Source organism: Schistocerca nitens, chromosome 3 (genome assembly GCF_023898315.1).
Source record: "Schistocerca nitens isolate TAMUIC-IGC-003100 chromosome 3, iqSchNite1.1, whole genome shotgun sequence".
Lineage (NCBI taxonomy): Eukaryota > Metazoa > Arthropoda > Insecta > Orthoptera > Acrididae > Schistocerca > Schistocerca nitens.
In genome coordinates this window covers 590,175,611-590,189,030 of record NC_064616.1, presented here as the reverse complement: position 1 = coordinate 590,189,030, position 13,420 = coordinate 590,175,611, and the positions used below count along the sequence as shown (strand labels likewise).

Genomic DNA, 13,420 nt, shown 5'->3' with positions numbered 1-13,420 from the left:
TTTGATTGCCTCCTGAAACACATTGTACATGAATTAAATAAAAATTATGACTCGCTGAAGCAAGTCTTTTTGATATTAAAAATGAAACTGTTGTTTCTAATAGCAGATTTCAATAAACAGAACGTATTGCAGTCACACGATTATTTTTCAAGGCAACATCTGTGATGTTAGATTATGTGGTTACATCACACAGTAGATTCAGGCGTAGGCAGCAGGTTTTGTGTGTGTTTTTGCATTCTGATTGTGTAAAAAAAACAATCAATTTTCGCCATTGTTACGTGGTCTCGTCTCTCTCTCTCTCTCTCTCTCTCTCTCTCTCTCTCTCCATACTTAGTTCTTTGTTCCAACAGAAGGATGTTGATGAGTTTTGAAGTATCTCCAAACGCATTTATGCTGTACAAATATGCATATTTCATGTTCAAACCTTAATGTGCAGTTACCTGCAATAACAAATAATTCATACCCTGATGATGGTGCAACTGTTTAATGTGGTCTTATTACTTCACAAAGACTGATGTAGGTCACTCTACTCCAGTTGAACTCACTGGTATGGAGTATGAAAATATTGACCAAAACACCTATGACCTACCTTTCACCTGAAGGAATAAACTTCAGATACTGCCATTTGCTTTGAATATGACCTGTTCAAAAATGTAAAAGGAAACCCTTCCAGCCGTGTTAGGAACTTTGAAAAATTTGGCTTTAATTTGTTTCATATTTATTTCTTAAAAGCAAAATTTCTCACCAAAGTCGTGTTTGTTAGAAACAAGTTTATGAATATTGTTCGTATGGCAGTAACACACAGACTGAAGAAACCAGTTGTCAAATCTGGGAATTTATTGAAAATGCATTTGTTCATTTGGAGTTTTACGATAGTTGAGAATACTGTGAACTTTGGAACATGATAGATTTTCCATAATAGCACATGTTAACATTTCAATAAACCAAGTGATAGCTATTAGTCTGCTGACCGAATTGAGCTGTAGTGTCAGTTAGCTCTGAGGAAGGACGTTGTACAAAAACTTGACTGTACACGAACTGACTACAACTAATCCTTCTGTTTGTATTCCACTCAGAATTTTGGAAAGTTGCCAATGATCCATGATTAAAATGCTCCTTTATCTGTAACTTAAGCTTCAAGGGTAAATATTTCTGGTCCTGTGCTGAGATACTACACACATACATTGCCTTTGTTTCTTGGTATTATTGAACTAATCCCACTGCAAGTTTTTCCATATCATATTAGTCACACCTAAACAAAGTAGACATGACTTGGGATGATGATCATCCTCCTCCTCCTCCTCCTCCTCCTCCTCCTCCTCCTACTACTACTACTACTACTACTACTACTACTACTACTTTAAGTAAAATAGCAGATCTCAGAAGTGTCTGCCAGTGACATTGATCTCCTGCTTATGACACACTTTTCCTCTATCCATGACCTCAGTTCCTGCCATTTCTCCAGTTCTAAATTTTTGTCTACTTCAATTTTTTGCACCCCACTCCTCCTCCCCCACTATCTTTAGTGTTCCATTGTTATAGTTTGCCCACTTACCTTTGGGTTGTACTTTCTGTTTTCCTTTCCTAGATTATTTGTTCTCTTCCTTTTTCACGTTGTTTGTGTTTAATTTTTCCTTCTAGTTTTCTTACAGGATTTTAGTTTTTTGCTGTCCTTAACTATATGATTCTTCTTGCCTTGTTTGATTTATTTGTCCATCTTTGCCTGATCTACTCTTCTGTCGTCATGCTCTTCTACCCTTTTTTCAACTGCTTGTCTACCGTTTCCGCCATTCCTTAAGCTCTAGAGGTTCAACTGTTGTTCTTCCCAATGCTGATTTTCCTTCCCATACCTTCATTTAACATTATGTTCATGTTGTTTTCCCTCTCATAGCACTCAATGTAGATGCCAACTTTCATAGTCAGTCTCCTGTTTTCCTGCACTCACTGTTCACCATGCATCTGCCAGGCAGTTGACAGAATGTTCGTGTGATCGTCATGTTCCAGAATTTTCCTTTAATGTTACTTAAGATAACTAGACTCATTAAGTCATGATACTGGCACAACTGTGTGGGGATTTTTTTATGAAGACTCTTAGTAGTGTAATTTGATCATCTTTCACCAAAACCATTTGTGACCTAATAAACATGCATCAGAACTGCTGTGGTGGTTTCTGATTAATATTAGCAAGTAAAAGCTGTGGAGCTCAAGATGATGAACATTAATTTCTTCTCCATCTATTGTTATTCCTCTATGGTCATGCCATTTTCCTTGTAGATACTTTGCTGGTAAACTAGATGTATAAAAACCTCATAGATGTTTCTATGTATGCAGTGGTGAATGAATAATTGTGTTGGATGAAATCTGAAGCCTATTTGCTGAGGATGATTGATATTAATATGAAAATATTTAATTTTGAGTTTTAGCTGGGTCAGCCAAAAGAGCCATGGTTTCACTTTTCTTCTACTCTTCCTTCGTTTGCTGTTATTTTCCAGATGATGACAGTGAACCTATATTGGGTCTTTGGCTTGAGGAAACCTTGGCCCCTGAATCTTCAGTTGCTGCTTTGTCAGAAAGCAGTAGAGAGAAACAAGATGGACCAGGTGCAACTGGTACAGCAGGGACAGGTGGCCCATGTCACACACACATTCCATCAAAGGGACCTGATGCTGTAAGTGACTTCTAATGCCAAAAAATATAACTGATATTATTCGTTGGATTGTTGGCTTATTGATTTAAGCATGAAACTACAAATCCAAAGGTTCAGTATACAATATTGGTTGAGCTAGTTCACAGTCGAAGGAAGACAGGTCCTTCCCACCTCTAATAGGACTGTACTAAGTAAAACTATAGTGATGTTGCAGACATTGTAGGATTCAAAATTGGGAGTATGTTTAATAATCATGTGCTCCAATGATATGGACTAGTAGGTAGTACATATATTTAAACCTTACTTACACAAGTGGCAGCTTTCGTAAAGTAATGCGAATTCATTACTATTTCTTGATATTATAGTAGCAATTTAATATGCAACAAAATGTTCTCTCTTTTATGTTTACTGTAACTAGTTGATTCCCCAGTCACAGCTGTTTTGTGATGTTTCTTATATTTCTCACTGCAATTAGCCCAACCACAGGTAGAGTTTTAGCTAAGATAGTTCTTATTAGTGTTCATTGCTTTATGCTACAAGGATTTGTGAAAAGTTTTACCTTAGCATTTTCTCTTTCTTGTATTTGGTAATATTACACCTGATTATGGGCATCTGTTAGCCTGAAACTGGTCTTGATATTGAAAAAATAAAAGCTTTTTACAGCTGAAGTGATTTGTTTTCAAATTCACTAAAATGCTCAGTTGCGGATGTCAATTCAACAGGATTAACCTGTGACTACAGATGTGAAACTACAGACGCAGAGTCAAATTGACCCCGTATATTCTGTGTGTCTTTTACTCCTTACTATCACAACTGTTCTGTATTTTATGTATTATTAGGAGAGTTAATAAGACTTAGGGAAGGAAGTTACCACATTTGGTAAATCAAAGCCTATTTAACACCAAAATATTCCTAAGGCATAAAAACTGTTGCTAGTGTTATAAAAATATGCAGTTATCAGAGAGGAACTTCACATAATGAATCATTCATTCCTTAGAAAGCAGTACGCATTCTTTGTCACTATATCAGGTATAAATAATGAAAAATAATACTCTGTTAGAAAAAAAATGTTATGTCAGATACAATCGTGACACACAGGTGATTAGCACTGTCCACGGATTAGATGATTATAACATTTTCGTGTTGTATGTGTTTCCCTTTTTAGTTTCTTGGGGCATATAGTGCAACATTTTCTAGTTCCATCTTATCTCCAGCTGATACTGTTTGCTCCTCTTCTTGACGAAGAATCTTCATGATTGATGATCTCACATCATCGTGAATAGGAGGTTTAGTGGTTAAAAGATATTTTGTTGTGTTTAAATAATCAAAATCTTTTCCTAAGGAAATAAATTAACCATGAATCTTTACAGTTTTTTGTTATGCAATCAAAGATGTGGAGTTAAACTGACTCTGTAAAATACCAGGTGATCAAAATGTCAGTATAAATTTGAAAACTTAATAAACCATGGAATAATGTAGATAGAGAGGTAATAATTGACCCACATGCTTGGAATGACATGGGGTTTTATTAGGGGGGGGGGGGGGGGGGAGTGTTCACAAAATGTCCGACAGATGGTGCTGGACAGCAAAACGTCAGTGACTGCGCGTGACAATTGTGTATAAAAGAAGCTGTAATGAGAGAGAGAATCAGATGCGCCAGCAGTCACAGCATGTTGACGTTACCTGAAAAGGCGCTTTTAGTGAAGCTGTATTATGAGAATGGGGAATGTGCTAGTTCAGCGTTATGTTCCTATCGCCATAGGAAGGGGATTCGAACGGGTAAAGGTCTGTTGACAGATGCAGCTGTGGCGAGAATGATTTCGAAGTATGAAGCCACGGGTTGTTTAGATGATAGACCCTGTAGTGGCCAACCGAGCACAAGGCGTAATGCTGCTGAGACAGTTCAGGAAGAAATGGAGACTGTAGCGGGTTCGTGTATGCGTGGGGAAGTCAGCGCTTGTGCAGTCACACATCCCACCGGCATTCCATACACTACTGTTCGGTTGGCACTGAGGCGTACCCTCCGATGCTATCTGTACAAAATCCATCGGCATCATGAACTGTTACCTGGCGATTTAGTGAAGCAGAGGGCATTTGCGGTGTGGGCGTTTCAAAAGATGGCGGAAGATGACGATTGGTTGAGTAACGTGTTGTGGACCAACGAAGCTCATTACACGCTCCGAGGGTCTGTCAACGCCCACAACTGCAGAATTTGGGCTACCGAAAATCCTAGAACTGTCTTGAAAACTTCATTGCACGACGGGAAAGTCACGGTATGGGTTGGATTTACCACATCTACTGTTATCAGGCCTCTTTTCTTAGAGGAAATGCGTGATTCTGGTTTTGTAACTGCTACCATGACAGGTGAGAGGTACGCCGATATGTTACAGAATCGCATCATCCCCAGCCTGGCTGATAAACACCTACTGGAACGTACGATGTTTATGCAGGATGGCGCTCCACCTGATATTGCTAGATGCATGAAAGATCTCTTGGGCGCGTCGTTTGGTGATGATCGTGTGCTCAGCCGCCACTTTCATCATGCTTGGCCTGCCAGGTCCCCAGACCTACGTCCGTGCGATTATTAGCTTTGGGGTTACCTGAAGTCGCAAGTGTATCGTGATCGACCGACATCTCTAGGGATGCTGAAAGACAACATCCGATGACAATGCCTCACCATAACTCCGGACATGCTTTACAGTGCTGTTCACAACATTATTCCTTGACTACAGCTATTGTTGAGGAATGATGGTGGACATATTGAGCATTTCCTGTAAAGATCATCATCTTTGCTTTGTCTTACTTTGTTATGCTAATTATTGCTATTCTGATCAGATGAAGCGCCATCTGTTGGGCATTTTTTGAACTTTTGTATTTTTTTGGTTCTAATAAAATCCCATGTCATTCCAAGCATGTGTGTCAATTTGTACCTCTCTGTCTACATTATTCAGTTTTCAAATTTATACTGACTTTTTGATCACCTGGTACATCACTAAATTCAGCAACAAAAAACCCACTAAGAAACAGGTACCGAACCTCGTTGCTGCACAGTGCAGACTGAGAAAAGATTAATTTGAAGGTACTGATAGCAAAGTGTGGTTGACGTAAGTACAGCAATGTGAATCCGAGGAACAATGTGGAGTCAATTTGACTCCCATCTGTAGATATGGCTAATATGACAGTATTTGCTTTTCACTATTTGTTCTCTCTGAGTTACGGACTTCATTACGCTAGTAGTCCACTTAATTTTGTATTTTGTTGCGATTTCCCTTCCCCTATGCATGATGATGATACTACATAATATATCTTGTAGGCCACAAACAGAAAGTATGACTCATAGTGGTGCCACAGTGTATATATTTACTTTATAATTAAAAAGCCGTCATATAAAATCTCTCCTCCTCGCCCTGGTCTTGGCCACACCCAAGCAACTGCACCTTCCACCTCACCCCCCCCCCCCCCCCATCACTACCCCCCCCCAAAAAAAAAGTGCACGCTCGCGCGCACGCATGCGCGCACACACACACACACACACACACACACACACACACACACACACAGAAAAAACCACTGTATCTGTGTCTGCAAGATTACACACATGAAAAAGATGATGTGCACTGTTGAAGGAACCTACTTTTCCGCCAGGCAAGGTAACCTTGGTGGTGACAAAGCTATGGTTGGTTGGCATTATTCTTTAGTAACACATATCACTTCTTACCTGTCTCCCACACAACTGGCTTGAAGGCAGTAGCTGTTGTCATTCTGCTGAAAATCACCTCTGCGAAGTGTGCTTCCCACCTAATTAACCACCTCCCCAGACTATTCCTACTTATTGAGGATTTTAAGGTACATTATGTGATGTGCTTTCAGGTTCTTACACATGTACCCCAGGGGTAGTAAGTTTGAACAGAGAAACAGCATCTAGGAGTGGGTGGATCATGTTAAGAGTGTGAGCGACCGTGCAGCTAAGGTATCTGTACCAAAGACCGGGCAACTCCCTAATGCCAACATTCAGTTAGGATCACATGAGAAGCACTGTAAAGATTTAAGGTCAGGCCATCAGGAGTGAACCTAACAAACAGCCTTTTGGGTTGAGAAAGCAAAGGTATGGTGAACAATTAAAGTCAACAGGAAGAGATTGTAGCAAGAGTTCATGAAATACATTCCACACCAGCCTCAAGAATATGGTAGTTGATAATGAAGGTTTCTAATAAAGTAAGTTTGACGTTTTTTCCTGCCAGAATGAATAATGGGATTATTTTGATTTCTCAACCTGACACACACTATGTGATCAAAAGTATCCGGACACCCCCAAAAACATATTTTTTTCATATTAGGTGCATTGTGCTGCCACCTATTGCCAGGTACTCCATATCAGCAACCTCAGTTGTCATTAGACATCGTGAGAGAGCAGAATGGGCACTCCATGGAACTCAAGGACTTCGAATGTGGTCAGGTGGTTGGATGTCACTTGCGTCATACATCTGTACGCAAGATTTACACACTCCTAAACACCCCTAGGTCCACTCTTTCCGATGTGATAGTGAAGTGGAAACATGAAGGGACACGTAAAGCACAAAAGCGTACAGACCGACCTAGTCTGTTGACTGGCAGAGACCGCTGACAGTTGAAGATGGTTGTAATGTGTAGTAGGCAGACATCTATCCAGACCATCACACAGGAATTCTAAACTGCATCAGGATCCACTGCAAGTACTGTGACAGTTAGGTGGGAGGTGAGAAAACTTGGATTTCATGGTCGAGCGGCTGCTCGTAAGCCACACATCATACTGTTAAATGCCAAATGACGCTTCACTTGGTGTAAGGAGCATAAACATTGGATGATTGAACAGCGGAAATACGTCGTGTGGAGTGATGAACCGCGGTACACACTGTGGCAATCCAATGATAGGGTGTGTAGTGCCAACGGTAAAATTCAGAGGCAGTGGTGTTATGGTGTGGCTGTGTTTTTCATGGATGAGGCTTGCACGCCTTACTGTTTTGTGTGGCACTATCACAGCAGAGCCTACATCGATGTTTTAAGCACCTTCTTGCTTCCCACTGTTGAAGAGCAATTCAGGGACAGCAGTTGCATCTTTCAGCATGATCGAGCACCTGTTCATAATGCATGGCCTGTGGCGGAGTGGTTACATGACAATAACATCCCTGTAATGGACTGGCCTGCAGAGTCCTGACCTGAATCCTATAGAAGACCTTTGGGATGTTTTGGAACGCCGACTTTGTGCCAGGCCTCACTGACGGAAATCGATACCTCTTCTCAGTGCAGCACTTTGTGAAGAATGGGCTACCATTCCCCAAGAAACCTTCCAGCACTTGATTGAACGTATACCTGCGAGAGTGGAGGCTGTCATCAAGACTAAGGGTGGGCCAACACCATATTGAATTCCAGCATTGCCGATGGAGAGCACCGTGAACTTGGAAGTCATTTTCAACAAGGTTTCTGGATACTTTTGATCACATAGTGTAGCACAGACATAATGTAACATCTAGTCACAAAAAAGAGCCTACATTCCTTCAGAAAGAAGCCCCAGGACAAGATGCTGTTATGTATAGCATGTTCAGACAATGGTATATGGTCATAGGGACTATGCCCTCATTCATGGAAGGAATCTTGTAATTGTACCTCTCCTAAAACCAGGAAAGGCATGTATGAGGGGACTTCAAAAAGTAAGTTACACTTGTTGTCCCATGCTAAGACTGCTGTGCAGCAAGAATATTGCATTGTCAGAATGTGCATGGTCAGAGTTTCCTGCAGACACAGTTATGTTATGGTATGGATATAGGTACGTCACATTGAAGGAGTGAAATGACATGGCAGGTGAAAATGTTATCCAAAGTTGAAGTATAGGGGACAGTATGATACTTGTGGGGAGGAGTATCTGAATTGCACACAGATTCACCATGAAATTCTGGTGATACAGTGGAATCTCATTAGTATGTTCCTCATAATTATATTTTCCTTCATGTTATGGCCAATTTTGGTGGTTCCAGTTCTTTAAATGCATGTTAAATGATTCGGTTTAATGCTTTCCCTCACCGCTGTGTGTTTTCAAGTTTGTCAGTATTGGTGCTGTTTGGCTGCTACAACGTTTGCTGCTGAGAGTTCTGCGAGTGGTGGGAGTAAGATGTTTGCGGCCACGGGAAGCAGAAACGTATGTGGAGAGGTGTTGTTCAGTGCTGGCAACTTCGAGTCGTACAAAACTTATGCTACTGTACAAATGTTTTGTATAGATTGGCAGTAGCTCTGTCTACTTCAGACTTTTGTAGCGACCAAACAGTAAACCAAATAGTGCGTAATTCAGTCAGTATTCAGAAACTGGTCAAATATCCTCACATGAAATGTGTTCACATTATGTGAAAATTCATCATTTGTCCATCAACATCAAATATAATAGTCAGCAAATGATAAATAATTGAAGCAGCATGTTTGAAAGGATGACATTCCAAATGAAAACGAGTACATGACAGTCACTTTTACTGAAATGGTGAAAACAAGCTCTTGTTTCGAATATTCCAGTTGATGGCACTGTGCTTTGTGCTAAGGCAATATATTTGGCACAAAAGTTGGGACACTCAGATTTCAAAACATCCAGTAGTTGGATCAGAAGGTTCAAAAAACAGATATAATTTAGTGTATAAATGTGTTGGAGGTGAGGCTGGAAGCATGAACATGACACTGTTCAGTCATGGAAAAATAAGTGTTCCATCAATCATAGAAAATTATAGTCCCAATGATGTTTTCAATGCCCATGAAATGGACGTATTTTTTCACCTTCTGCTTGACAAAGTTCTTGAGTTTAAAGGAGGAAAATGCCATGGCAGAAAATTTGGTGCCACTAATGAGTGGAAAGACAAGAGAGTCCAAGATCTTGAAAAATGTGCAGACATTTCCATGTAAATATATGTCTAATGTGAACTCGTGGGTAATAACTACCGTACTCGAACAATTCATGCTTGCCTAGGAGGCGAGGTTGTGTGTTAGGAATAGGAAAATCCTCCTGTTTATTGACCATTGTGCAGTGCACCCCAAGATATGTCGTACGTATGTAATATAAATTTAGTGTTTCTTCCTCCCAAATATACAAGCCACCTTCAGCAACTTGACCAAGGCATTATAAAATACTTGAAACAAAAATATACAATGTTACTTGTACAGCAGAGGCAGACCTGTCTTGATACTACGATGAGAAAGGCTACAGACTTATTGTAAGAGATGCTTGGAATGCTGTACAAAAAAAGCACAATCTTGAGCTGCTTCAAGAAAGCTGGCTTTTATTGGATACTTACAGAAGATGCAGGAATTGCAGCAAATGATGGCGAAAGAAGAAAAGACTGACTACCTGACCTACGATATTCATGTTTAATGTGATGGTGTTTCTGTCTGTCGTTCCATAATACTTGATGGAGTCTTGCAGGAACAGATGGCAGAGATACAAGAAGAAAGTGAAGACATGGATGAATCAGAACCTTTTCCAGTTCCTAAAATGTCAGAAGCTGTCGAAGCAATAGACACAGTTAAGCCTATGTTTTGAGTTTTGCAGTCGTCGAAGAAGTGATGAATGTATTTACTAAGCTGGGCAATACATCATTAAAATTAATACAAAAGGAACAGTCAGCTCTTGATATATTTTTTAAACTTGTATCTTTTATCTTACTGTGTTATGCAATTAGGCTAATGTGATGTATGATATAATAGTAGTTTGATGAAATGACAACCCCTATTCAGTTACTATACTGATTCACTAATGGAGTGATGCTAAATGAATGACTTTGGTTTGTTTTTAGAAGTGTAATAAAAATTGCAATTTTAGCATATTTTATTTTTTCTGCATCACATACCAGGTATGTACATATTTTGGATGGTGGAGGTTACATTCTTGTGCCACATGACATTCCTACACTTTGGTTGGCTGAGGGCAGAAGTATACATGTCTGATATATAAACAATATTGTATTGTATAGGATTTAGTCATTGCTGCCGTATTTAACACATTTTTGCCTCTAGCACAGTAACAAGTAATTTTGAGAGTTTCTGGGTGCAATATTCCGAATGTGTTCTTGAAAAGTGCCTTTCGAATCATAATTTATTGAGGTGCTGTGTCAGAAAGTGGGTGTTATGTGATGGCACATTACTCCAACTATGGTGCCCTTAATTCTGCGTTTTCACTGACAAAATCGAATCATTACAAAAATATGTATGTTTTGGAAGTATGTTTTCATGCTTATGGCATTCAAAATGTGTGGTCCTTTCAAAAACGTGTTAATGAGATTCCACTGTATATGGACCAAATGCAGTGTCGACTCCATCTGTCGTGAAATGGTTCCCACAATTTGATCAGGGCTGTACAGATGTGGGTGATACCATAGACATCAAACCAAACACGACAATTTCCAGACATTCACGGAATTGATTTGCAGCAGTATCAGATTTTCTGACAGTGAGGATGTTCATACAGCACTACTCAAATGTCTCTGTGACCAAGGAGTGGATTTCTGTCATTGAGAATTTGAGCAATTGGTATAATGTTCCAACCATTGTTTATAGAGACTAATGACTACACTGAAAAACAGTGTTGTGATGTATCTGTGTCACTTATAAGTATTGTGCCTAATTCAATAAAAGCTAACTAGCCAGCCATAATAAAGTGTAACATACTTCCACAAGCAGTTTTCTTAGCGCTGTCCTTATAAACGGCATAGAAAAAACCCATGAACAGTTAGTTAGTGACTGTCTGTTTTGCTACATGGATAGTACCTTGTAGGGTTATTCTTTGATATTGAAAAGGCATATGACATAGCCTGGAGGTCCAGCATACTCAGCCAGCTTCATAACTGGAGCTTCCATGGAAGATTGTTAATTTTATTGAATCTTTCCATACAGAGCAATCAGTTTATTACCAAATAGGAGAGCATGGTCAAGAAATTTTTATATAGGAGAATGGTGTCCCTCAAGGGAGCATTTTAAGTGTAAACGTGTTCACCATTGCTATTACAGTAAAACTCCGTATTAACAAACCCGCTTTTAAGGAAATCCCACTTTTAAGGAATACTTTTCATTGGTCCCAGCAATAACACCATAAAAAACAGTGTTCCTGAAATTCGGTTTTAATGAATCGCTCTTTCTTTTAAATCCCGCTTTTAAGGAATATGTGTGTTACAATTTGCAAATTAAAATACTGTCTGCAACTGCACTTCTAGTTTTCGGACATTAAATCGTAACGTTAGGCTTTGATCATTTGCATTCTTAAAATCGATGTCCGCGTTAGCGTTCGGATATTGGTCTCGTATCAATAGTTTTGAAGTTATCGTGATTGGTGAATGTTAAACTGATCATTTGAAAACACAATTCTTCCACACTACCACGCTCCAGCTGTTGTGACTGACGTTATAAAGTGAAAGCATTAAGTGTATACAGTAGTTGTGTAGTCTACTTAAAATACTGTTTTTGTACGTGTAATATGGCCAGCAAACGAAGAAAAGTGACGATACAGCAGAAGCTAACACTTATTTGGTATTTTGAAGAGAATCGCAATGCCTGTATGAAATTATGCAACATTGCAAAGAAGTACGATTTGATGCCATCATCTTTGTGCGGAATATAAAAAATAAGGAGGCTTTATTAAATTTAGGAGCACACGGTTCATGTTCATCAAAAAGGAAGAATATTTGTGAGTCGTCTTTTAGAGCTGTAGAAACTGCTCTTTTAGACTGGTTTCAGGGAATAAGAGCCGCAAATATTCCCATAGGTGGAAATGTGTTGCGTGAGAAGGTGCGAGGAATTGCACTGAGGATGGTATATGAGAACTTCAGTTCATATGACGAGTGGCTAGATTGTTTTAAAAAACGTCACAATCTCTCAACCCTAAATTTAAGTGGAGAAAGTGCGTCTGTGGACAATGAAAGTGTGGAGCATTGGAGAAGTTATACTTTGTCACGTCTGATTCAAAGGTATGATTCCAAAAATATTTTTAATTCCGATGAGACTGGTGTATTTTATAATCTCCTTCCATCTAAAACACTTTCAATTAAGGGTGAAAAATGTCATGGGGGACAAAAAAGTAAAGAGAGAATGACAGCATTATTGTGCGTGAACAATGACGGAAGTGAAAAGTTGCCATAATTAATTATTGGTAAATTTAAAACTCTGAGGTGTTTTAAGAATATAAAGACACTTCCGTGCAAATATGAGTTTAACAAAAATGCCTGGATGATGACAGATATTTTTATAAGGTTTCTGAGGAGCTTGGACTCAAAGATGGGTGCAGCAGGAAGAAAGATTGTACTTATGGTAGATAGATGCCCTGCTCATCCCAAAGATACCTCATTTTTAAGAAATATAACTGTTGTGTACCTTCCTGCTAACTGCACAAGTCACTTGAAACCACTGGACTTAGGCACAATCCATTCAGTTAAAGCTAAATATAGAATGGCTGTAGTGCAGAAATCAATTTCATTTGTGCAGAGGAAGCAAGTTATGAAATTGAATATTTTACAGGCCATGCATATGTTTGTTGCCGCCTGGAATGCAGTCACACAGCAGACTGTCATAAACTGCTTTGCAAATGCTGGCTGTGGTGCAACATTGTTTGTGGAGGATGATATTCCTGAAGAAGATTGGAGTATTTATATGTCCTAAATAGCCTAGGTTCCAATTTTGATTCTGGAACACTTATTTAGTGCATTTTGACCTAAACCCTTATTTAAGGAAAACCCTCTTTTAAGGAACAAATTTTTTGGTCCCCTGATATTCATT

The 13,420-nt window shown here is 39.3% G+C and overlaps 1 protein-coding gene across 1 annotated transcript in view; it reads left to right on the top strand.

Annotated features, from left to right (window-relative positions):
* Positions 1 to 13,420, top strand: part of LOC126248505 (protein purity of essence) — a 446,891-nt gene that overhangs the window by 112,764 nt on the left and 320,707 nt on the right. Inside the window, 1 exon segment of the mRNA XM_049949542.1 lies at positions 2,493 to 2,668. Within this exon segment, the coding sequence (XP_049805499.1) occupies positions 2,493 to 2,668 (176 nt within the window).